At 40.3% G+C, this 24,982-nt stretch overlaps 1 protein-coding gene across 1 annotated transcript in view; it reads left to right on the forward strand.

The window, feature by feature from the left end:
* LOC138273698 (lipoxygenase homology domain-containing protein 1-like) overlaps nucleotides 1-24,982 on the forward strand; it is a 504,427-nt gene that overhangs the window by 248,193 nt on the left and 231,252 nt on the right. The window contains exon 5 of the mRNA XM_069218898.1: nucleotides 11,062-11,284. Coding sequence (XP_069074999.1) covers nucleotides 11,062-11,284 — 223 coding nt within the window. The remainder of the gene's footprint in view (nucleotides 1-11,061; nucleotides 11,285-24,982) is intronic.

Genomic DNA, 24,982 nt, shown 5'->3' on the forward strand with positions numbered 1-24,982 from the left:
ATTACACACCAACACATACATACAAGTGTCTTGTTTCAGAAGAGGTTTTATTACATTTTCATCACATAGTCTGTGAAGATGTTAGAAACAGAGAAGTTGAGACATGACCATATCTGACTGTATAGGCCACAAAATATACTGTTAAATACCTTCAGAACATTGTAGGAATGGACATATCAGACATTGACCTGTTAAATAGGCAAAAATGAATATGATTGATGTTATCAGCTGAAGCCATATGCCCTAGCTCTCAAAAGGAAACCCACCTCATATATTGCAACACCCAGACAGAGGCAGTACAACTGTTCTTGATCACATGGTCATTACAATCCAGTGCTACTGCATCTGGTAGTATGACACAAACAAATATCAGTGATGCGCCACAGCATTTTGCCCTACAATGATGAAACACATTTACAGCTACAAACAGTTCAGTCAAAAAGAGTGTTTAGCCAATATGAATAGGAACTGAAATGATTTTGGCCAACAACATTTTTACTGACCACATGATGACACACATGAAGCATCATAGCCATCACACAACAACGAACAAGTCCAAAGTTTTCTGCACTTCCATCCTATTAGTGTGCAAGCTGTCTTGACACAGGTCTTCTACACTGAAAGTCTGTGAAATACATTCTTAGGAACAATCCGTGTCCACTTTGTATGTCCCAACAGGACGATATATCTGCCACTATCACAAATATCAGATGCCTAAATGAAGATCTCATGGTGAAGGTACCTGAACAAAGAACAAAACAAGGAGTAAAGTTATGAAACCATACATATGACACAACTCACATAGCAAATGTCTGGAGAACAAAGTCCATTTGAAAAATCTGACACTAACAAAGCAATATCATCAAAATTTGAATGTGTCAAAAGTGTCCTTATCAAACACACTTTGTCAGATTTTGCCTGAGCATCAGCTAACTATTTCTAAGAATATACTCTACACATTATCACAACTACAGTTCATTGTACAGTCGAAGTAATGACTTATCTTTAAATACTTACAATCATGAGAAGAAGCAGTAGACGAGATCTTGTCACAAGTCAACTCCTTCCTCTTCACCACTCTCATCTCCATTTGGCATTTCAGAATTCTCATTCGATGTACTGCAGGCTCCCCCCTCTTTTGAGATGTAAAGGATATTCCTCAGCAGTGCAATGTTAAGGTGCATGCAGCATGCCCCAGTGATCTGACACACTTTCCCTGGTGAATAGAGGAGGGCTCCTCCAGTCTTGTGCAGAAAGCAAAATCTGGCCTTCAGGAGCCCAAAAGCCTGCTTCACTGCCCGCCGAGTTCTTCCATGGGCTTCATTGAAGTGGACTTCCCCAAGCGTAGATTGATTCCTCAGCAGTGTCAACAACCAAGGACAGGTGGGATATGCTCTAGAAAGAGACATAAGTTCCACAATGAGTCACTCACTTCATTATTGTAGCACTTGACATTGCACACACAAAATATGGACATATGTGAATTAGCAACCAGTCAAGCCCTCTCTGGTTGCACTTGTGGCATGAGCTGAGGTATGTTGCTGTTATGCTTTACAAATGAATCATGGGCTGAACCTGTAAACCGGGCACATGAATTTCCTATGCCAGTGGTCAGTGAGTCAAGTTGCGGTGCGCAGTGACTTATATTTGTGGACTGGCCATTGGCTTTAACACATTTAAAAGTTCTGGTAATAAACACAAGCTGTTTCTATGGGTACACATTTGCCATGCCATTACTTTTCTACCTTTTTGCTGCTCCTGAGTCATTTGTGATGTATGCCTACGCGTATTTGATTCAGCCTGGTTGCTGATCTATTTGCTGTGGTTGGCAAAATCTGACTTTGGAAGCAGTGCTAGTGTCACCCAGGACAAGGGGAGATGGTAAATGGATGGATATGTGGGTGGTAATCCGATTGGGATGTCATTGCATTGTGTGTTGTTTGATATGGTAAGTATTTCAACTTGGCTTGGCCAGTGTCAACTTCTGTTAGGTTACATTTGTCAACCGATATGGATTGGACATTTGTATCATGTGTGCAAACTAGATGATCTACTCACCCATGCATTTGACTGACCATGTGTCCATTTTCATGTTTGTACCTTCCAGCTACTTCATCTCCATGTGTGACCCATGCTGTTGCTGTTCTATTTGCTTTCATGACTTGCACTTACACATTTGGCAGATAGGCATGTCATTTGGTTCTACTATTGGTTGTCCCTGGGATACATGAAGGCTCAGTTCCTGTACAAATACTGTTTTTGAGGTATTTGCAAAGTAAAATGGGTCCCAGGGCATTATCCTTCCTTGGGCCCCCCTGATGCCACCATCCCTATTCTGCAGGTATTGTTTGCATTGTGAAATGTGTAAATTTGTCTCTCAAAATATTGTGCATCACATTTACCTTCCATTGTCTTGCACTGTGGGTGAGATGTGGGGGTTCATTAGTGGGATGGTTCATGGAAAGGGGTGTTTGGGTTACATTACACATCCATACAATATGTGTGTTCAATATCACAGCAGGCCATGGCAAGTAATCAAAGTGAGTGTGTCAGCTGATTTTGTAGGTGTGATGTTGATGTGGTGTTGCTGTTGCTTGACACAATGTTATGTACACTTCACTGTCCCTGAAACTGGGATGTGTGTATTTGTGGAGTGCATCGGTGCAGTGTCAGTTACCTGCCCAAAGGGGGCGTCATTGGGCTATAATTGGGTCATACGTTGCATGTAACTCTGACCCAGGACACACAAGATTAAACTTGATCCAGAGAGCACAGCCCACATACCAGGTCGATGGTGGTGCGTCGATTTGTTGGGGTCTTTGGGGTCATCGGTAGGTATGTGGTCTTACCGTTGGGTGCGTCCATGGCAGCATTGATTTTGGGCTCCAACTATCAGCAGTGGCAGGACGTGAAGGATCGGCTCCATGGCAGCACAGGATGTGTGCCTGCAGGTGAGTTTCTGCCTTTTATGCCTCTGTTTCCACCAGCTGGGACATGGTGATTGGACTCCCACAGTCACGTCAGAGGAAGGCAACATTATAATCTGTCTGGCAGAAACAGTGGCTCCGCCACCCTCATTAGCCTATCTCATGGTCACGGTGTTCTGCGCTGCCTAGTGGTGGCGGTGGGACTGCAGCGGTCTTAGGTCTTTGGAACCGCAAGCATTGTAATTCTATGGTCCATCTGCCAACCAGATGGTGTTTGCACCACCGCAGCCACCATGGCGGTCCATGGACGCCAAACTTGTAATCAGGCCCTTAATGGCACTGTGGTAATCGTGTATTCTTCTGGTGGAAGAGACCAACATGAATCAGTTTTAGAAGGTACTGGGGAAGATAGTAGAGATCCCCATGGCTTCTTAACTGGTGGAAATGCCCCAGGAGGACAACACTGTTTGAAAGCAACGCCTGACAGCCATACACATTTCCTCCTAAAGTGAAAGAGGGCAACATATGTTTAAGGTATCTGGATATGTAGGAATATTCCTCATAGAGGTGTTATGGTCATGGAAATTAATGAATGAATGGACTCGCAGCCAAAGAAACTGGCATTTTATTAGTAAAAATGACACAAAAAGTATTACAATCCAATAAGGGCAACCAAGGGATTAATTTTTACAGCAAAAACATTAATGGTGTCATTTCAGATGTGTCAGTGATGTAATTAGTGACATCATAGGACATGTTATGAGTGATGTGTTATAAGAGGTAATTAGCAGTACAGAGGGAGGGCACAAGTTACAGTTACTTTCAGGTACGGGTTATAGTTACTTGGGAAAAATATAGCTGGTAAATTTCAGAGTGTATTTTTTTATTTAAAAAGGTATGTTTTAACTGACATTTTCACCTAACTATAATATCTCTTTGAACTATGTTTTTGCAGTTAATTTTTTGTTAATGCAAAGTAAGGTGTTATTAACATAACTAAATATAACATCTGATTAACCTTTTTTGGCAATGTGTTTTTATTGATTTTTCAATGCAAAAACACAAAACAATCATTACCTATGTCCAGATGTTAAGGGCATGCCGGTTTGAGTCCAACAGATACAATATTTGGCCTGTTGCAACTTTTCAAACTCACCCACCCAACACAATCTAACTTATGAGAGTGGCATATGACACAGAGGAGACCCTATATCTTCCTTTGTTGTGTTCACTGGCTTGCCACCATCCTTCAGCGGTCTGCATCATCTGCAGCCCCCAGGCACCTCATTCTCAAACTTTCTTGGACACCCCCTTGCCAGGAATCTTTGCTTTGTTCAGTGAATGTGTAGGTTGTTTAACATAAAATATAATTGTATTACTATATGTAACTCTAGACACACACCTTTGGCAGTGTGTGGCATCAGGGTTAGCAGCTAGTCCTCTCTTGTCGCCAGGCCCCATGTCCTCTCCACCCTTGCGGGCATCCAACCTTATGACGCACATGGTTCAGCCATGCTCAGGTTGGGGAAGGCCACAAGGTTGGGCCTGTAGGCAGGCCCTGAACCCAAAACCCCATTTTGGTGGGTTTAGCGCAGAGGCTGGTGCCCAGATCCATGCAGGCACACATGGCTCACTATGTAATAATATGGAACAAGGGTATCATATTAAGTAAGGGAGAGCTCATGACTTTGTCGAATGGCCATAACACCAAAATATGAAAAGTGGGCTGATTGGCTTTATGGTGGAGACAGCATATCAACATATATAATACACACCTATTGTCTTTGTAAAAAAAATATGAATACTTATAATCAAATGTGTATATAGCACATTTCAGTAAAACAAATTGTCAATAAAAATGTTATTCAAAAATCAACATGTCGGAGTTTTAAAAACATTTTTGAGCTACAAAGTACAGCCATGGAACCAACCACAAGAGTGGCCTGCACTGCAGCTGAAGGGCATAGAGCTTCAGCTAGGAGTGCTGAAAAATATATAGTGAGCTCTCCTGGGGTTATGGATTTAATGACCCTGGAGACGTAAGTTTTTTTTTTAATGTTGGGATCTGATGTATTCCCTTCAGTCCCCCACAACATTAGACAGGACAACACCAGGTTCCAAAAACAGATTTTTTTATTCATTTTTCTATTCATTTTTTGGGCCTGCAGCAACACATCCAGAAAGAAACTTTTGTGCTTCCACTTGGTGGGAGCAACTTTTTGCACTCCCGGGAGGGACCACATTAGACTTACCTACTGACAAGAGTTTGGGTCCCTACAACAACACAACAGTGCCAGTCGCAGTGGATGGGGTCCCTGGGGCCAAATAGAGGCTTGGATAGGGCGGGGCCATGCTCCCCACCTTTGATTATAAGTTGCAGTCCCAAGGCATGGGCTTCCCGGGGACTGATTAAGGCTCAGGGAGAGGGTTACGTGCTCTCCTCCCAGTTATTTACATATTGTCAGTGGGAGGATTCAGGCTAGCACCAGCTGTATCACTTTGACCTTTCTTAACACCGGTCCCGATGTCAATGATCCCGGTAGTGCCAACCCAATTCTCATCCCCAACATGAAGCCGGAGGAGCGCTGCCAGATGCCGACTCCAGTAAGAGCTGGAGCCATGCTCCCTAGACTGGAGCCTGAGGCCTTTTCCTATGGGTTAGGACTTGGGGCAGATTGAGAGAGGCCCTGTCCCCTGAAGTATATTAGGCCCGATACCCTAACATCGGCTGGTGTTAGGAACTGGCAGATACTAGACAAATACTGGCATGGTCTCTCCTCCTACCATGGCTACATAGAAGGGAGCCTCTTTAGCTATGGTAGTGGGAAGGTTGTCTGAGGTCCTGGACCTTAGCCTGCCTTCAGAGGCAGTCAAGACTAACATCTTGACAGAGGTGCTTCAGCCGGGAGTGACCCCTTCAGAACAGCTTCTCCAATTTAATGAAGCTCTTACAGGTGGCCTGCTTGGAGCCTGGTCCAAACCCTGCATAGGGGCTCCTTTGAACAAGACATTTGCCCATTGCCATCACCCAGCCCCAGGGGAATCCAGTTTCCTCACAAAACAACCTTCCCTGGAGAGCTTGGTGGTCCAATCCTTCACTTCCCATGTAAATCATGGGGGCATTTCTTACCACCCCACTGGATAGAGACTCCAAAAGACTGGACACCTTAGGCATGAAAACGTTTTCTTCCACCAGCCCATCACTACTGTCTGTGAACACGGTGTGCCATTTGGGCCGTTACTCCCATGTACTGCGGGATTCACTTGCAGAGGTGCTGCACACTGTCTTGGGGTAGCCTGGGCAATACTCTTCCAAGCTATGGCAGACAGGAAAGATGCAACCAAGTTCACAGGCAGATGTGGGCTTGATACGACTGACTAACTAGGCAGGTTGGTTTCTTCATTGGTGGCCCTGCGATGCCATGCCTGGCTGAGGACGACTGATTTTTCAGGGGCCACGGAATCAACTTCTAGTCGCTTCTTTACCTGCCTTTGGCTGGAAAATACAGAGGTGGGGCCAGTCCTCTACCCCCCCCCAGCAGCTGCAGCCTCCTAACTTCTTTAGCTCACCCTCCAACTATCATGGGCAACCAGTGGGAGGCAGGATACACCATCACCTGCACCACTGGAGGTTGATAGCATCAGACCACTGGATTCTCCAGATTGTCCGAATATAGGCTGCTCCCTCCCCCTCATGACTACCACTCCACCCATGCCAGCCTCTTGGGACAGGCTGGCAGAGGACCATCTTGCCTTACTCCGGTGGTGACTCTCTTGGCAAAGGGAGCCATAGAAATGGTGCCAACACTAGAAGAGGGTCATTGTTGTTATACTCACTGACTTCTGGTGCCCAAAAAGAAAGGAGGCCTTCACCCTCTCAATTTCTTCCTGAAAAAGGAGAAATTCAGAATGCTCATGCTTTCTCAAGTTCTGTCTGCCCTCGACCCAGAGACTGGTTGGTTGGCATTTTTCCACATCCCGTCTTGCCTGCCCACAGGCATTACCTGCCGCTGACAATGGGCGATGAGAACTTTCAGTTTGCCGTGCTCCCTTTTGACCTTACCAGTGCTTCTCAGGTGTTCACCAAAATGATAGTGGTGGTTGCAGCTGATCTCCCCTAACTCGACAATTGGTTGTTGAAGGCAGACTCACCCCAGGTAATTTTCTCCCACTTCCAGACTATGGTGGCCCTTCTGCACTCGTTGGGGTTCACTATCAGTACATATGTATATATATTTGTATATATATAAAACATATTATGGTGGTATCCACTCTGTAGTTATAGTTAGGATTCCGAGAGATGGGAATTCCTCAGATTTTTGCTGGCTAATAACTTTGTCAACGTTTGATGAATCTCTAGGAAACTTTGCCACCAAAGTTTTTTTTTTAATTGGCTAATAATTTAAAGTTTCTTGATGATTAATTAAGGGACCGCAGAGAAAAATGAGGGTGTCCCAACCATTTTCTATAGACTTGTTTAACTGATGTAACAACAAAATGGGTGAACAGACACTGGAAATTGGACAGAAAAATAGATTTTGGTGTGGGAAAGGTCCTTTTTGTTATTTGGTCTGAATTTGTTCCGTTGTTTGTAGAAAGTACCACAGTACTTATAGAAATCTAAAAAAATAAAAACATTACTACCAAAGACCAAAAGAAGATAAGAAAATAAACTAGCCTGCAGCAATGACCTTTAACAAGTACTGGAAAGGGATTTGAAACACACATTTCTGGACATGCGCCAATAAAAACAAATGAAAAACTAGGTAAGAAATACAAGTAAAAAGCAAAGCATATTGTCATTGGTTAATAAAACAAAGTGAGCTATACACACAGCCCAGTCCTATTAAATACCACCAACCATAGAAACTCTGCTGACTATTGGAAAAAATAGAGCTCTATTTCTTCTTCAAAGACATAACAGAGAAATTTAAAATTGTACCTCATCACCTCCATCTCTATATTTTTTCATAAAGCAGGTGCATTTTCATATGGATCTGTACAGGTTTTCTAGGAATAGGTACTTATGAATTGGGGTTAGATAATTCAGGAGATATGTCATTAGGTGGCCTGGCATGGGTGACGACATATGTAATAATCTGCTCTAAGTATTGTCTTCAATGCTTTTACATATATCAAATTACTTAGTTAGCTATATTAACAGTTGGACATGCACAATATCAGTGGGTTTTTTCATAGTCCAAAAGATTAATTTTTCCCCAGAGTTTCATGATGACTACTAATGTATGATCATCTTGAACTGTAAATGTGATAACTAATGACACAGTAGTGTAATATAAATGCTAGTTTTGTCTGAAAAGGAAAACAATGACTGATTAACTTTGTGTTATGTTTATTGAATATAATCACATATCACTGTAGAAGTTTAATATTAACTTACCATCTCCTATGAAGCCAGCATAAGATACATGGTTAACTTACCTTACACTTAACATTTATCTCTATATTAAATGCAATATATTATTTCTGATACCAGAAAAAATGTGGTTAATATTGTAGAAGCTGTTTATCTTTTGAGACACTTGGTGAATTCTGAAAATATTTTTCTCTTGTTTCCTTTTTTTAAAGTTTTTTTTCTTGATTTGTTGTTCTTTACAAGGTCCACACTATCAACCAAATCAATAGTCTGAACAGGAAACAGGATGATAACAAAGGCAAAAAACTAAGGCTTTTGGGGAGGACACAGATGAGCCATGACAAGTTGATGGTAGACTCATATTTTCATAGTTTCTCTCCTGCAGCAATGACAGTGTAGCACACATGTCAGTATATTGCTGTACTGTCATATTGCTCCATTGTATTGTGGTTCTGTTTGAAAAGATGTATTGGCACTATGGCACCAGGAGAAGGTACTGGTGAGGGGACTGATTTACCAGGTGGTGGTGGAGGTGCTCATGGAGCAGAAGAATTAGAAGGTGCTACTGGATCGACAGATGCAGTGGTGGTGGTGTAGTTGCAGATGAACCACAAGAAGTTGAAGAACTGGCTGCTGCAGATAATCCTGCTTCGGCCTGTTCTATCTCCTTCTGACACTTTCTTTCCACACATGCTAACATGGTGGAATAATTGCCTGCAGGTGTTTTCTCATTCCTGTGGGACCACAGGAGTAATGTTGAATGTTCCCGCGGGAAATACATTTGTTACATAGGTTTCATGCAACAAGTATGGACCTAAATGTTCTCCCTCTAGGTGGCAAAGAAAAATAAATTTGATACAATGTAGTCCTTCAGTTTCCTACTCCGCGCCACCTCTTCTTAGAAACTGTTTTAAAAAAAAATACAAATGCAATAATAACACAAAAGTTTAAGATTAGTTATAGCTAGAAAAACTCAATTTATTATGTCAATACAAAAGAAACAAATCACATAAACATTAGAAATTCAAAAGTTATAGATATAACTTAAAGTTATAATCCAAATACTGGCAAAACTATAACACGCACACCTCCCTTACAGTGTTGTCAACTTTCTATCCTGACTAAATTAATTATAACTCGACCTTCTACCAAACACATTCTTCTCATAAATTATGTAATTTGAGATGTCATAAGTGTTGTGATAAATGCTGTGATTTAACAATCTTTAAGTGATATAATATGATAGGTCAGTGGTTCCCAACCTGTGGTCCGGGGACCCCTCGGGGTCTGCAAATCCTCCTCAGGGGGTCCGCTGCTGCTTAGAAAAGTAAATCATATTAACAGATTAGGGCCCCAGATTTAAGTAATGACTCAGTGGGGGGTCCCCAGATTCCAATAAAGATTCCGTGGGGGTCTCCGGGCCCCAGTAATGATAAAGTGGGGGTCCACAGAAGTCAAAAGGTTGGGAACCACTGTGATAGGCTATAATCTTTGATTTTAGGTCTGCCATTAGCCAGAACCTTTTGATTATGATTATATCTATACACACACACACACTCAATGAAAAAAACAAAGGTTTAATATTATATTAATGTAAACTGAATTATTTCTGTACAAAACAATCTTATACTACATAAACATTAATAATTCAAAAGTTACAGTCAGAACTTTAGTTAGAACTTAAAGATATAATTTAAGCCCCACCCAAAACTTACTATAACTCACACACCTCCATACAGTGTTGTCATCTTGCTAGCCAGGCTAAATTAACTATAACACGTGCCTTTCCATAAACTGTATCTCAGCCATACACAGGGGAGCATCCAGGGCATGTAACACCACTGACCACAGGCAGAGGTCATTCCCAACCCAACAATAATGAGCAGAAACTCTTATGCCCATATTTATACTTTTTTAGCGCAGCACTTGCGCCACTTTTTGACGCAAAAGACGTGCAAACTTACAAAATATAATTATATTTTGTAAGTTTGTGCCGCTTTTGCATCAAAAAGCGCTGCAAATGTGGCGCTAAAAAAAGTATACATATGGGCCTTAGTGTTTCTCCTGTGCTTTTAAGGTGAAGGGAGTGGTGAGGGTGGTGAAAGAAGTTAAGGTACATTAGACATGTTGCTGCCCCTGCACCCTCTACATACCACTAGCATCAAATGTAAGTTTAATGGCAGAAATAAGGGATACTTTTATGATTTGGGTGCATTCAGCTACATAGTATTATCTTGTTGTTGCATTGATCCTGAGGAAGGAGATTAATTTAATCTAGAAAAAATTTCCCCTAAAAACAAAAATTACAATTGTATTTTGTAAGTTTGAGGCGATTTTGCATCAAAAAACGACTCAAATGCAGCACTAAAAAAGTATAAATATGGGCCTAAGTAACTCACACAGTAAAGATACCTGAAATTTGGGTGTTTGAATTTTCAGTTTCAAGCTATTGCCTGAATGTTGGCGCAATATTGATCTGCCTCTTCCAAGCAAACACTTATATCAGGTTTACTGCAAAAAATGTATTTATGGCTAATGATCACGTTCCAGTAGTGGTAAGAGAGTATGATATGTGATGATTTTGTCTTCTCTTGCTAAGTTTTCTGCTGATCCTTGTTTTATCACTTAGAACAGTCTCATTCATTAGTTTCATGGTTACCTCTCAAAAATGAAGTCTCTGGATCATAAAAGCAGATTCTTTTTTCCCTTATGGTATTGCAGATCACGCAATAATTGTTTGCTGTCCTTTTTCTGTAGGTTCATCTTCCACATGACTTAGGGGAGCTTTACAAAGTGCGACTTGGACTTCAGAATTTGCCGGACCAAACAGCTGAATTATTTCTTCAGCATTTTAAAATGCAAAACACATCGACTTTTTATACTTTCAGCCACTCCATAAAAAAAACACTTCCGCTTTCATTTAATTGCGACAGATGCATCGAAATCCCAGTTGAGTGGCCATTAAAGTCATCCTTTTCAGGTATGTATACTATAAATGTATAGTGAAGTGTTAGAATGACCGCAGAGGTTTGCAGGTTGCCATCTTTTGTCTCTCGCTTATATTTCTTTTACTAAAAGGAAATTAGCGATCTGTTCTTTTAGAATGTTATAAAATTAGGAGAGAACTCATTCAAGAGTGTTGGTGATAAAATCAAAAACCTGGGTGGCTGTTGTATTATCTGCTGAAACATGTCGTAGAGTTCTCAGTTTATTAATGAAAAAGTGCAAGTGCCCAAATATTTGCCCATAAATTCTTAGGTGGCTCTATTAAGCGTTTTGACGCCTCGTCAGGGGTAGAAAGCGCTACATAAATACAATTACAATACTGAAGGTCAGGGTCTGCGTGGCCTTGAGTCCATACCATGCCCCTATAATCCACCACCAGACACTCCCTGACTCTTTAGCTCCTGTTGCGTTCTTTATAATCCCTACTTTCGTCCTTTGTGACTGTTCTTTCTCTTCCTCCTTCGTTCTTCCTTTTCTGTTTTTCTCTCGCTTGGTCTGGATAAAAATCTTTTGAGGAAAAATAAGTGAATCAAGACATCAGTTAGGAACAGGAACTAATGTTTCAAGGTTTCCAGAGAAAGGTCTCAATTAGGAATGCTCTGGAATTACCAATTGTTTTCCTTGACCCAAATAATTGTTAGCAGGGGTTCTGGTAAATCCATCTGCGGGGAAATAATGGGGATTGAAAGACTGTAGGGAATACCATGGATGAATCAGTGTTTCCTTTATGATTCCCACTTATTTTACTGGGTATTTCAGACAGAGAAACATCCACCTTCATCTATTAAGCATTACACTTACAATGTGTTACTAATGTATCACTATTTTATTAATTGATCTTTCGCTTTTATACGCACCAGCCGCTTACCAAGATTGCTTGGTGCCAACACAGATCCAACTCATGAGTAAGAAAGGACCTGAGCGACGGTCCGAGCAATCTGTGGATCAGGACACTTAACACAAGACCAGGCCTCAGCATTAGTCAGATTCATTTGTCTGAACGGTTCAGAAACTAAAAGAACTGCTCCTTGGAGATCCACCTTCACACATCCAATTTGCTTTTCCATTACTCTAGCTCATCAATCAGTCCCAGTAAGCTAAATCTAAAACCTTGCTGTATTGTTTCACTAAAAACTGTGCTCCCAAACCAAATTAACTCTGTTCCAAGAAGCATCCACTTTTAGCTCCATTAACTGAAATGATTTGCTCCTTTTATGTAGGGGACCAGATTGAAAATCTAGAAAGAGCCAGAACCTTTGTAGGCACAGTGGAGTATTTCCTGCTTTCTACCCCGCTCTCTCTTGATAAACCAGTAAAACGTATGTGTTGTTTTAGATAGTTTTCAACCTGACTCTCCATCCATGGTCATCCCTTAAACGTTTTGCCTTCACCTTACCTATTTTCTGAATTACATTTTTGCTGGCATTAGGACTCTGTACACTTTACCACTGCCAAGCAGTGCTAAAGTGCTTGTGCCCTCTCCTTTGAAAACTGTAACATTGACTTACACCCAATTGCCACATTTAATTTACTTATAAGTTACTACTAAAGTGGTATTACATGTACCCAGGGCTTGTAAATTAAATGCTACTAATGGGCATGCAACACCTTTTGTGCCACCCACTTAATTAGCCCTTTAAAATAGGTCTCAGGCCTGCATTGCAACTTCCAAGCATTTTTGATCTGGTAAAATAAACATTTTGCCATGCCTAAATCTTCCTTTTTAATATACACATGTCTTCCCTAGGGTAGACCCCAAGGCACAGTCAGTAGGGTGCATTGTTTTTAAAAAGTAGGGCATGTGTTTTTACATTTTACATGTCCTTGTAATGAAAAACTCCTAAATTTGATTTGCATTACTTCAAGGGCTACCTATCCCCTGGGGTACATTGTATTATTTGTAATCGTGAACAGATAGAAATGTCATGTTTGTTCTCAAAAGAATTGTAACTTAAAATCCTCTTTAATGGTGAAGTTGGATTTTAAGTCGCAATTATGAAAATGCCACTTTTATAAAGTTGGCATTTTCTCGTACCTACTATTTGGTGCCTGAGTCTGTGTCCTGAGTCACATGACCATGAATAGTGGGCCTTTGTTTCTTTCTCTCAGACAATGAGACAAAGGTAGAGAAAGGGCGACTAGCTGTTGGCAGGGTCGGCAGGGTAGCGCTGTTTCCTGCACACTTACATTTGAACTGGCTACCTCCAGCACTCTCACAAAGGAACTTGACACCAGCTTTTTGTCACCGTAGACCACTTAGAGCATTTGCAGGGGAAGGAAGAGCATTTCCACAACCAGATGAGAGAATAGCCTACACGTTTTTTCCATTTCTAAGGATGGCACCAGGTGTAAATATCGGACCCTCACACCAACTCTTCAGTACACTTCTGGACTACCTTGTATCCTAGAAGACTGCCATGCTGCTTTAGGCTTGCCTTGTTTCTCAGAGGACTGCCATGTTGTTACCAGAGGGACTGCCCTGCTACTTGAGGCTTGCCTTGTTTCTCAGAGTATTACCCGGCTACCTGAGGCCTGGGTTGTTCTTCAGAGGACTGCCCTGCTGCTTGAAGGAGAGAGGACCCTCTTATTGATCCCAGGCTAACCTGAGTGATTACAAGAGTCAATTGGCTGTCCTGATGTTCTGAGCTACAGGGACACAACAAGCACCAGGGGGTTCTCTGCAAGCTGTCCTGCTGCGCTGGACCTACAATTGCACCACCATCAGCCCTGCTTGGCTCTGCTAGAGCGAGTTTCTTATCCCCAAAAGGTGACTCCTGAGGTCCTGGACCCTTTGCTGGCATGAGAGAGAACTTGTCCTGAATTAACTGAAGGTTTCATCAAATCTGGTGCGAAACGACATGAAGCTCCACAAGGCCTTGCCACATGGCTGAAAGCGTCACTGGGACCAAAGCTGAGTGACGGAAAGACCTGCAAATCCTCACCTCGCAGCTGAAACTTCTTTGGAAGCGACACAGAGCAGCAAATAAGCCCTGGCAATCCTTGCCACACAGTCTTATCTGAACCAAAGCCTCGTAAAGTAACGCGTCACAGACCTCGCACCAAATACATAAGGTACAGTCCTCAGGAGGCACAACTTTGTCCTGTGCATGCCCTGCGCTTTATTGTGGTCGGCCTGAACTTGTCACTTTGCCCCGGTACAGCACCACCGAATACCCACTATTAGTGCTTTCTGCTTCTTGGCACTATTTTTACTTAAACTTTTAAAAATTAAATATCTCCAGTTATACTAATTGGATTTTTGTCATTTACGTATTAAAATCTATTCCATTATTCTAAGTTGGTTTGGGATTTTTCATGTGTTGTATTTTCACTTTATTACTGTTCGTGGGTTGCATACATACTTTACACATTGCCTCTAAATGAAATTTCAGTTTTTTGTTTTTACCACACCATTTCTCCAGTACCCAAATGAGCAGAAAGCAGTTCTACAAATCAAGACCATTGCCCAAGAACTCAGGTATAAAAATAAGGCTGAAAGAGCTACTCATCCATACATAAATACATGCATGTATACATTTATTCATACATACTTACGTATGTAGAAAAGACAATAATGCCCAAGCTCTCTAGTGCTGTTCTGATTTTCACGCCAATTCATGCAATTTCAAACGCATACAAGTACAGTAGCATTACTCAGCAAGCATGAATGTGCAATGTTTGCTGATGAAACGTCTAATATGAAATACTCAGTAGGCAAGAAATAAAATTAAATTACTCTGAAAAACTGTCAGCAATAGTAAGGTCACGCTGTGACCAATAAAACTCACAGTAGAAATAATGGCATCACTAGACGCATGTTCTCTTGACAACAGCTTAACCTTGTGTATTGCTAGTTTTATATGATCACCTATAATTTGTGTTCAGCCTTAAATCAGAGCCGTTTTAATGGAAAGGCAAAGTGGGCACTTGTCCATGACCCCCACTTTCTAAGGGGCTCCTGATGAAGTGAGTGGGACGATCGAAATTCCTGGAATTATAACACTGCTCATAAAAACACATTTTTCTAATTTGACAGAGGAGCAATAATAACAGAAAACTAGGACCACATTTAATAAGGGTTTGCGATGGGGCAGTTTTGCAAAATGATGCAAAGCAGCACGAACTCTAGCAGGAGTATTTACATTTCAGCACAACATCCCAATTACTAAGGTAGCCGAAACAGGTCTTTGCATCAAAAAATAACAGCTCCTTCAAGTACGCTCTAACATGCAGAAGTGTTATCATTTCTGCAAACATTCCATTCAATGTATGTGTGCTGCAATGTACAGCACATACACAATTTATGGAATGTTTAAGAATTTGTCTATGCATAAAAATTTGTACTTGATGAGTATACTTTCAACACAAATCCTGCACTATTTAGCAGACACAAACCTCTGCTCCTAGTGCAACAGTTATAGGTGGTGCTTGGCAGCCTGCCTACGCTCCAACACAGTAGAAGTGGGCAGTCGCAGGTCATTTTTAATAATTATGGTTCTGCACCACTTTCTCCCCCTTGTGCGACTAAGCGTAGCATCTTTGGCTACTGAACTTTATTGCGCTAAAAAAAATATGCCCCTTAGTGTGCCTACCTGGTCCTCCCAGCCTTAACCCTCGCAGTCATGGGCAGTTGATGGCCATTAAATGAAATTTCAGTAGCTTCTTTGTTCTTACTTCACTTTCTTACCATTAACCCTCTCTACTTTTCTCTCAAACTTTGCTTCTCTTTGTACCTTTATCCTCCCTCACTATCTCAGCCCTCTCTACCTCACCTATGTCTGCCTCATGTCTGTCTCAATATACCATTCTCAACTTCATCTGTCTCCATCGCTCTCTCACGACCTCGCCTTTCTAGCTCAATCACTTTGTGCCTTCAATCTATTGCTCTCAATCCTCTTTCTCTGTCTCAACTATCCCTACCTCATCACTCTCTCTGGACCTCTTTGCACCTTTTTGTATCTCTCCTCCAAAAACGTCACTTTACACACAACCTTGTCTGTATCTTTACCTCACACCCTCAATCTCTCTCCTAGTTTCTAGTACCTTCACTCTCTTAACCCCTTCAGCCCCTTCTATGCCTCACCACACCTCTTCATCTCTCTGTCATTTCTCTACCTCATAACTCCCTCACTAATTCGCCTCTTTGTATACTATTGCTCTCTCTCTCACTATCTAAACTCTCAAGTTAACTCGTCTTTAATCACTACCTCACCTCTCCACCTTCTCTTTCTCTTGTTCATCCTCTGTTACCTTTCCTTCACCTCTCTAAATATATTACTCCTTCCTGTCTACCGCTATATCCCTGCCTCTAACCCCTTTTCTCTCTTATCGACTCACATGCTTCTGTCTTTCTCCTTCTCTCTCTCACACACATAAAACAACACACATACTGCTCTGGGCCTTTTCAATTCACATAATTCCATCTCAAATATATTTAGAAACCTCCTTTTTAATAGCTCTCTACCTCGTATCTCCCCCTCCCTATATAAATCTCTATTCTCTTTATGTCATGTATGTCTGTCAACTTCCTCCTATCCCTCTACTCCATGTCTCTTTCTTCCTTCTCCCCACTGCATTCTTTATTTGACACATTTTTCTACACCGCTAGTCACTTTGTTCTCTCTACCTTGCATCTTTGTTTTTCATTTGCTTTTCTACCTGCTGCTGCCTTTATCTCTTTCTAATTAACCTCTTTTTCTACACTAATCTCGCTACCTCCATACCACACTCTAAAACGTTACCTTTTTCTCTGCCTCTCGTTTACATACCTATATTTTCGTTATTCTACCTCTCAGTATATTTCCTTCAGGATAGCTCTCCTTTCTCTAATGACTGTACTTCTCTCCCTAGCTCACATATCTTTCTAAATCATCATCTCTTATCTCTATTCCCTTCTCCCTCTACTTCACGTCTCTCACTATATTGTTCTCTTTTGTCTCTGTCAATCTCTTGTATACTGTCCGGCCCATTTATTTTACTAAGGCCACAGATAAATGTCACTTCAGAGAAGTACACATATATAAAGAGGAGAAGATGAACAAGGCAGTGGAAGATAAATTAGGAGAAAGTTATTACACTTTAACCAGTGGAGCAGTGAAAATCCTCAGTGCAGCACTTTTACTTTCACTGATTCAGCAAGAATGCCAGTGTCCAAGGGGGATATATTGGTCATTACAAATATTCAGCTTCGAATTTCAAGTGCATTTATCTGTATGCACTAGTCATTAGTTCATTAAAGATCTAACAAGTCACCCTTAGCATGTTTTCCTCCAGTGTAAGTAACAAGCTAACTAGAAACTGAATTCCACATAAATGTTGTTGTAATAATAAAGAAAACTAGAGTGAAACGTAAAACATAAATAGCTTTATCACTGCTTGTCTTGTTTTTCTTTGGAACTGATAACACGTCCCGCCCTAGATGATTTATTTACTCCTGGTCTCTTTTTAGGCCAATGAACCTTTTGACCCTGATTGGAGACACCTTAGGTCGAAATATCTATTGTCTATTTATGTCAATCCATAAATCAATAACCTCATCAATATTCACGTTACCAGATCAATCAAATTAGTTAATCGCTTCAATATGGATTTGGAACACACCATGACCTTTCAGTCATGAATAACCACACGAGTTTAGCAAGATTTATGATATTTATTCCCTATTGGTTACACTCTACTAGTACGTTTATTAGTCTCAACACCTGAAAACACATCCACAGTGTTATAATGTGACAACTCGAATAAGATCTGAGTAAGGCAAAGATTATTAACATTAGAACAAAACACGGTGTCAACATAAATTAACTCTAGCAGGGTATCAATAGCACATTATTCAACAAAGCAAAGATTCAGTCATTTGTCTATTTGCATCCGTTTTGTGAACTCCTTAACAATCCTCGAATTAGCATTAGCATGTTGAGCTTCATGCAAAACAATTTGGAAAACATCTAACTATGGTCTCTGTCAAAAGAGCAGTTGGTACCTAGAAGGGAAAGGCAAGCAGACAATTACAATTTCATTATCATATAGTTACCCTCCGTAATGGGTCAGCATAAAGAGTCAGTCTTCGTCCTCAGGACAGTAGTCGATTCGCCATCAGCCAGGGTAGAACAGCAAAGTCTCAGCAAAGAGGGCAGGAAGTTCTTCCCTCTTAAGGAGGTGAATGAAATGTTGGGTAAAGAAGATGGTTCAAAGTAAGAAAAAGTCTCTCAAAGAATAATAAGGTAATGGCTTCAAGGAACGGCGAGGGATGGCAAAAGAGTGGACGATTCCTCCTTGCGGCATGTCAATATATTAAATCCGTCGAACAAACCCTTAATTTCCAATTGGGCAAAATCTGGCGCACCACTATCTCTGTCCAATAGTTGAGTGGTCACCTCACTAAAATTTTCACCTAAGACAGTTCTCATACAGTTCATTGGCTCCTGTGATTTACGTCTTTATCGGGTGAGATGGCAGGTGAGAAAATTTACACGCACGGCTTCAGTCAGTAGCTCCATTGTCTTTACCAGTTTGGGCGACCTTGTACCTGTTGCGAATTACACTGTTGCATTCAACAAGAATGTCTCCTTGAGCAAGTCGGGTCTCATGAGAAAGAATTTACTACGGCTACACACATCTCTAGCTTCTGGAAAAGTACAGCTTTATGTCCTTCAGGAAGACAGCACAGTGCACGTTAGAAAAACACATTTAATATGAGACCAGGCAGCTAGGCCCAGACTCTTTCTAACTAATGCCTAATGATTTATTTAAAAAAACCTTAACATATAACTCTTAATGCTAAAACAGAATCATACATTAGTACATGAATAATTAATTATTAGTCAATTTCATTAATCATCGTATACATTGGTGGCCACTCCCCGTGGGCACATCTCAAATGCGTACATTAATTTTAGTCTGTCACATTTTCTATGCAGCTCCTTTACACATTAATTTGCAAGCAGTTCATGTTAATTTTTTAGTATAAAAGCTACACTCCAACAGTACCATTGGGCTGGCAAACACTGGACAGCTTGAGCTTTTGGCTGTTGCTGTGTGCTCCCGTTTCTGAAGCTTTAACATATAATTCAATATTGTTTAGCATCACAAATCCTTAAGCTATCACTGCATTAAATGTTTTCCTGCCCTGCAACTTGCTTTCATAAATAGATAAGCTACTCTGTATTCAAACATAACTTGGTGATTAAAAACACCTCTTTTATGATTGACTTCAATTCTGGAGAAAAAAATTATTTCTTAAAATATGAAAACTGTATCTAAATAGTCTTGGATAAAGAATCAATGTCCAAAGCAGTTAGTCTTTTGATCGTCCGTATACAGTATGAAGTTTATCCCAGTGTCAGCATCAAGATGAATAGTTAAAGAAAATGTAATCTGTATATAAACACAGACACAGCAGATGTATTTCTCAACTCAGTTGTTTCTTCAGGGCTGTTAAGAAACCAAAAATCTCTACTTCAGTAAATATAACCAAATACAATATTAACAAAAGGGTACAGAATTAATCATAGTAATGCAATTATCCACTTAGTCTAATGTAAAAACGTATTATCAGAAAACATACAAATGAGTTGTATAACCTTATTTCAGATTTCAATTTGCAACTTTGAGAAAAAACATGATTATTGAAGGATAGGTGCTCATAATTAAACATTTCATAGGAAGAGTTGATTTGCAATTTTACAAAATTAGGCACATTTAAATTAACAGACAAGTGACGGTCATTAATGTTAGCCCGTTAGATGTATTAGATTAGCCATGAATAAAGGTTCCATAAAAAATAAAGAATTAAAGTTGAGTCTTTACCAATTTTCCTCACTCACTCTAAAGAATAATCATGAATCTCGAAACATAGCCCTATTTTGAAAATTATTCCAAAAAACTATTACCGTACTCACCAAGAAATTGTGAATCCAATTAAAATCATACATTCAATCCACTAGAGCTCCAGCAATAATAGAGTGCTGTTCCTGAAGAAGAGCAATATATCCCGCTCTAAAACACTCCTAATCATTGCCATTCACTGACCCAATGATTCCTCTTCATCTTATCCCGTCTGTATTAGATGTAAAATACAAAATATCCTCTTTAATCAAAATATGGTACATGTACCCCTGACTCATCAACCATTCCTATGATAACGGAATCTAAAAGCAATATCGAAAAGACCACAATTAAGAAACACAACAAAAAGAGGTTCTCTAAGGCATGTGATCTGGTGAGTAAAGAAAAATATATATTGCCCTACAATAACCAACTCAAAATTAATTCTTGCCTAGTAGGCACATCTCAATAAATAAAAAAAGGTCCCGATGTGGCCACATGATATCAAACAGAACATCTCTCTTCGATGCCTTTATAGACCAAGGGCCATATTTGTGGTAAAGTGGTGCAGCACAGCAAGTCATCTTGCTGCTCTGCACCTCATGGAAAAGGCACGTATTTATACCAATACTGCTCATTCCTGTCCTTTCCCCAGTGCTGGCGCAAAATGGGCTTCCTAGCGCAAACGCAGACAACCACACAGCGTTGTGCATGGGTGCCTCCTTTGCACGTAGGATTGTGTTTGTGGAGGAAGGGGCATCTTCCTGCCTAAAAACAATCCCCTGAAGCTTTTTCCTCTTTTTATGTCTGATGCAAAATGCAACAGACATAGATAGAGGAAACAAATCACCCGGGGGAGGATTGTTTTTTGACACATTCCCACTTCTGGTCTGCCACTTCCATGGATGTAAAGCAACACCCATGGAACACCTCCCTTGGGCAGAGCGAAGCATGCAGCAGTTTTGTGGCCCAAAAGATTTATGAAGCCACTCAGGGCCATGCAAGGTGGCCTTGCATAGCTTCTTAAATCTTCTTTTGGGCTTGCATCGCTCTTGCACGGGGCTCGTAAATATGTCCTCAGATTCAAAAAAGCCGGCCAAAGAAGAACCACATGCTCCAACCCGGAAGTAGAGCAAACTGTGGGAATTGTCACATTCTAAAATTAATAGGCTGACTACGTTTTAAAAGCATCAGTCAAAATGCATCTTAATCCAAGAAATATAGTAACAAGCACATTACCACAATAATACAAAATCAGATCAAAAGCCAGCCACCTGGCGTGGGCGACCAGTGTTCTTCCAGTAAAGCAATCGTTTAATCATGTTTGCTAACAAGAATAACTTTCACACGCTTTTTATCGGTTTTCAATACACTTTGGTAAATTGAAGCAAAACATGTGATTGAAACCAATAGTTACGCACGTCTTTGGTACAGTGCAGTTCTTTCCTGTAAGAACCCAGCTGTGTGTCCTTGAAACCTTTCAAAACAAGGTACCGTTAACGCTGGTTTCAGCTATATATTGAGGTATTGTTTAGGTCAGCCAAGGTTGGAAATTAAGTTATGCTTCTGGACTGTGGTACCTACGTGCAGCACAAAACTATGGACGATGAACCAAAGGGCACAATTTAAATGTGTGTGAGGTGCAAGTTATAATGCGCTTTTATCCATATGTAATTAAAAAACATATTTTTCAAAACTGAAGACTTAATTTTGCAAGTCTGTGTTATTTTTGTAAGACTTACATGCTTGTGCAAGTATTCTGATATTTTTACACCTGAGCATCAGGCATTCTGCAGCTCTGAAAATAGACATGAGCCTGTAAAGCAAGCTAACCTTTATAGCACTTCATCATCACCAATAAAAAGTGAGTAGTGTTGGCTCCCCAATTCCACACCCATCATCCAACTCACAAGTGGTGTGGTTAACTAGATTTAAAGACTACATGGGTAAGAGTGAAGACTTTTGTGCCTACAGGTGTAGAGCAGTGGGATGTCACACATGAGACTGTGATTATAGTAATGCAGTGATGTAAAAGCACAAGAGAGACTGAAGCTCGGAATAAAACCAGATAGTCCATGGTTCTTGACCAGAGGTGAGTCACCAAGATCTGTTGCCTTCTGTGCAGTCAGTGTAATAGGATAAAAAAAGAATGCATTGTGAATCTCAAAGTATACAGTTTGTGTAATCATTCATGTCCCATGATGGGTAACATTCTCAAGCAGCAGATTCCTTGGTGACCCTAATCCCTAACTACTGGAACCCTTGCTTGTTTTGGGGGCATGAACGGCAACTGACATCTGACAATATAAATCCTCTTAGACTGTCAGGTAAATCCGCAACCAGTGTGTTCCCTTCTACTGTTGACCAGTGAGTACTTAAATGGTCACATCCCAATCCTAAATTAGCTTGTAGAAACATCACCAAGACCCTCCTTATTTGATGGCTGCTCCACGGTATTAAGATTAGTGTAAGGTCACACAAGCACTTTGGAATATTTTCTGGGACAGTGGAGGGATGGCACATCAAATTATCTATACAGATGAGTTATGCTTGGGAAAGAGCTTCCTTATTTCCAACATGTTAATTGTGTCAAGAACAAAAGATAGCATGTGTGATTAGCGGTCTCCAAACTGTCTGCGTTACTGCTGTAATAGAGCAGTGGAGGGTGCGGCCCTGAAGTTGGAATACTATTGAAGCAGTTGATCCTGAGGCACTCTCATAAAAAGGAATGGCTGAGTGGAAAAACTAGAACTATAACAAGTATTGAACTTTTCCTTATGTGTTGTCCAGTATCATATTTTCTAACCATGGGTTTTATGACATTCCCATTTATTTCATATATGTGATAAACAGCCCGATGCAAAAAGGCAAATGTTCTAATTGAACACATCTCTCTCCTTCTTGCCATAGGAAGCATAACAAGCAATTTCCTTATGTCTCTGCATATTCTTCCTAGAAGAGCAGTTGCTGCCAGCGATTTAATTGGGAGACACAATTTACAAACAATCTGCTTTGGTATCGGAGTTTATTAGATAGACCTACATTCTTGATATTTTATTCTTTCCTTGCCCAGTTTAGTTATTTTCTCGATCAGATCTATTTTAAACTTAGCAGTTAATGGATTATTCTCTTCTGCTACCTTGTTTACTTTTAAGACTTGGGGGTTACGTGTCTTTCAGCATCTTCTAAAGTGCTGAGGGTAATCCATGCCACCTTTTCTAAAACCATATCCTGATTGCTAATTAGGATAAGGGTTCAACTAGATGGCTCTAGCTTTTGGATTACGCCAATGTATTTCTTACCAAGAAATTCTTCTTCTTGTATTATCTTTGTTCTTTTACAGCATTCTAGTATTCCTTATTTCCCAATCTGAGACTTTCATAGTAGCATCCTAAAAATTCTGATAGTTCTACGAGGCTACAGAATTTATAGAAAATGTATGAATTATGTTTGTGATTTATTAGAAGAGTGAAATAGTTCAAATCCTCTCAGTATAGTTAAGCCTCTGATGGACAATGAGAGCACTCTAAAATGCTATTTTTGTGTGCTTAAAAAAGTCAGCATCAAGAGCTTCTTTGATGACTTTTGGAAAATACAGGTTCTGTTTTTTTAAAACGAACTTATTTATAATAATTTTATGATAATGTCCAAAACCCTCTGGACATTTACACGGCATATAAACCTTTGTGGTGGGTGATACAAAGATTTTTTGGGATAAAGAAGGAACAAAAACTTAAGTATTATCAAAGTGTGTTTATCTATAACAATACGGGTTTTGTGACATAGGATTGGTTCACAATTATTTGCATAATGATAGGAAATCTATCCCCAGAAGAAAGTGCCATTACATTTTCTCAATTTTGCATATCCCCAGTCCTCTGTTACAGGGATTCCCCTACAGTCAAACATGTTAGGAAATATGGCATGTATCATTACACTACTGATGATTTATTATGATCTATTTAGCCTTTGTTGTGGAATGCCATCCTCCTTTTGAGTCTTCTGCAGACCCCTTTCCTTTTCAATGACAGTGTAATGCAGAGGAGTGTGGAGCTTGTAGATCATACCTACTCTTACAACCCTTCATTGTAAGTCAGCAGAAGAGCCTGTTCATCTTCTACATGGTATCTTACAATGTAATGTTGACTAGTCTGGTGTAAGATATTTTCTTTGTTAATCTTCCAGTTTGTCTTGCTGTTGCCTTTCACTGTGCATAAGCTGCCAAATGTATAGCGCAGTCAGTCCCATCTGTACTTTCCCCAATATTGTCAATATGTGGTTTGCCCTCTTGCCTAATTTCTAGGTTCAGGTTGTGAAATGTCCATGTCTTTAGTTTATTAATTTCCTCAGCCTGAGCAGTTTTCCTTGTGAAATCTTGATTAGTTGACTGGGATCCATGAGCAGGCATTGATGTCAACAAGGGTCTAACATTACTCTTTGTCAATAATTCCTGTCTACTCAATGCTTCCTTACCAACCCCCACATGAATTTTGATGAAGTCTCACATGCAGGAAGGACCAAGCAGGTTTGTATAGGAACCATGAGCAATGTAGCAATCTAGCTTCACTTCTTTAACACTCACACACTCATTAACACCTTACTATTCCATTTACATTTTTCACTTCAATCCTTGCCCTAGTTTAATAATATAGTTTCATTGTGACAAAATGGTTTGCATAACTCACCATCTGTATTAGAAGGATAAGCATCTACTACTGCAATGGGACATCTCAGTCAAATATTGAAAACTGTTTGTGGCTATGTTTTGGACACAAAGTCCTGCATAGCCGTTCTGTACTTGATGTCTAGCAATATTTCAATACTGTAATTTATTTGCTCTTTGTGT

Source organism: Pleurodeles waltl, chromosome 2_2, assembly GCF_031143425.1.
Source record: "Pleurodeles waltl isolate 20211129_DDA chromosome 2_2, aPleWal1.hap1.20221129, whole genome shotgun sequence".
Classification (NCBI taxonomy): domain Eukaryota; kingdom Metazoa; phylum Chordata; class Amphibia; order Caudata; family Salamandridae; genus Pleurodeles; species Pleurodeles waltl.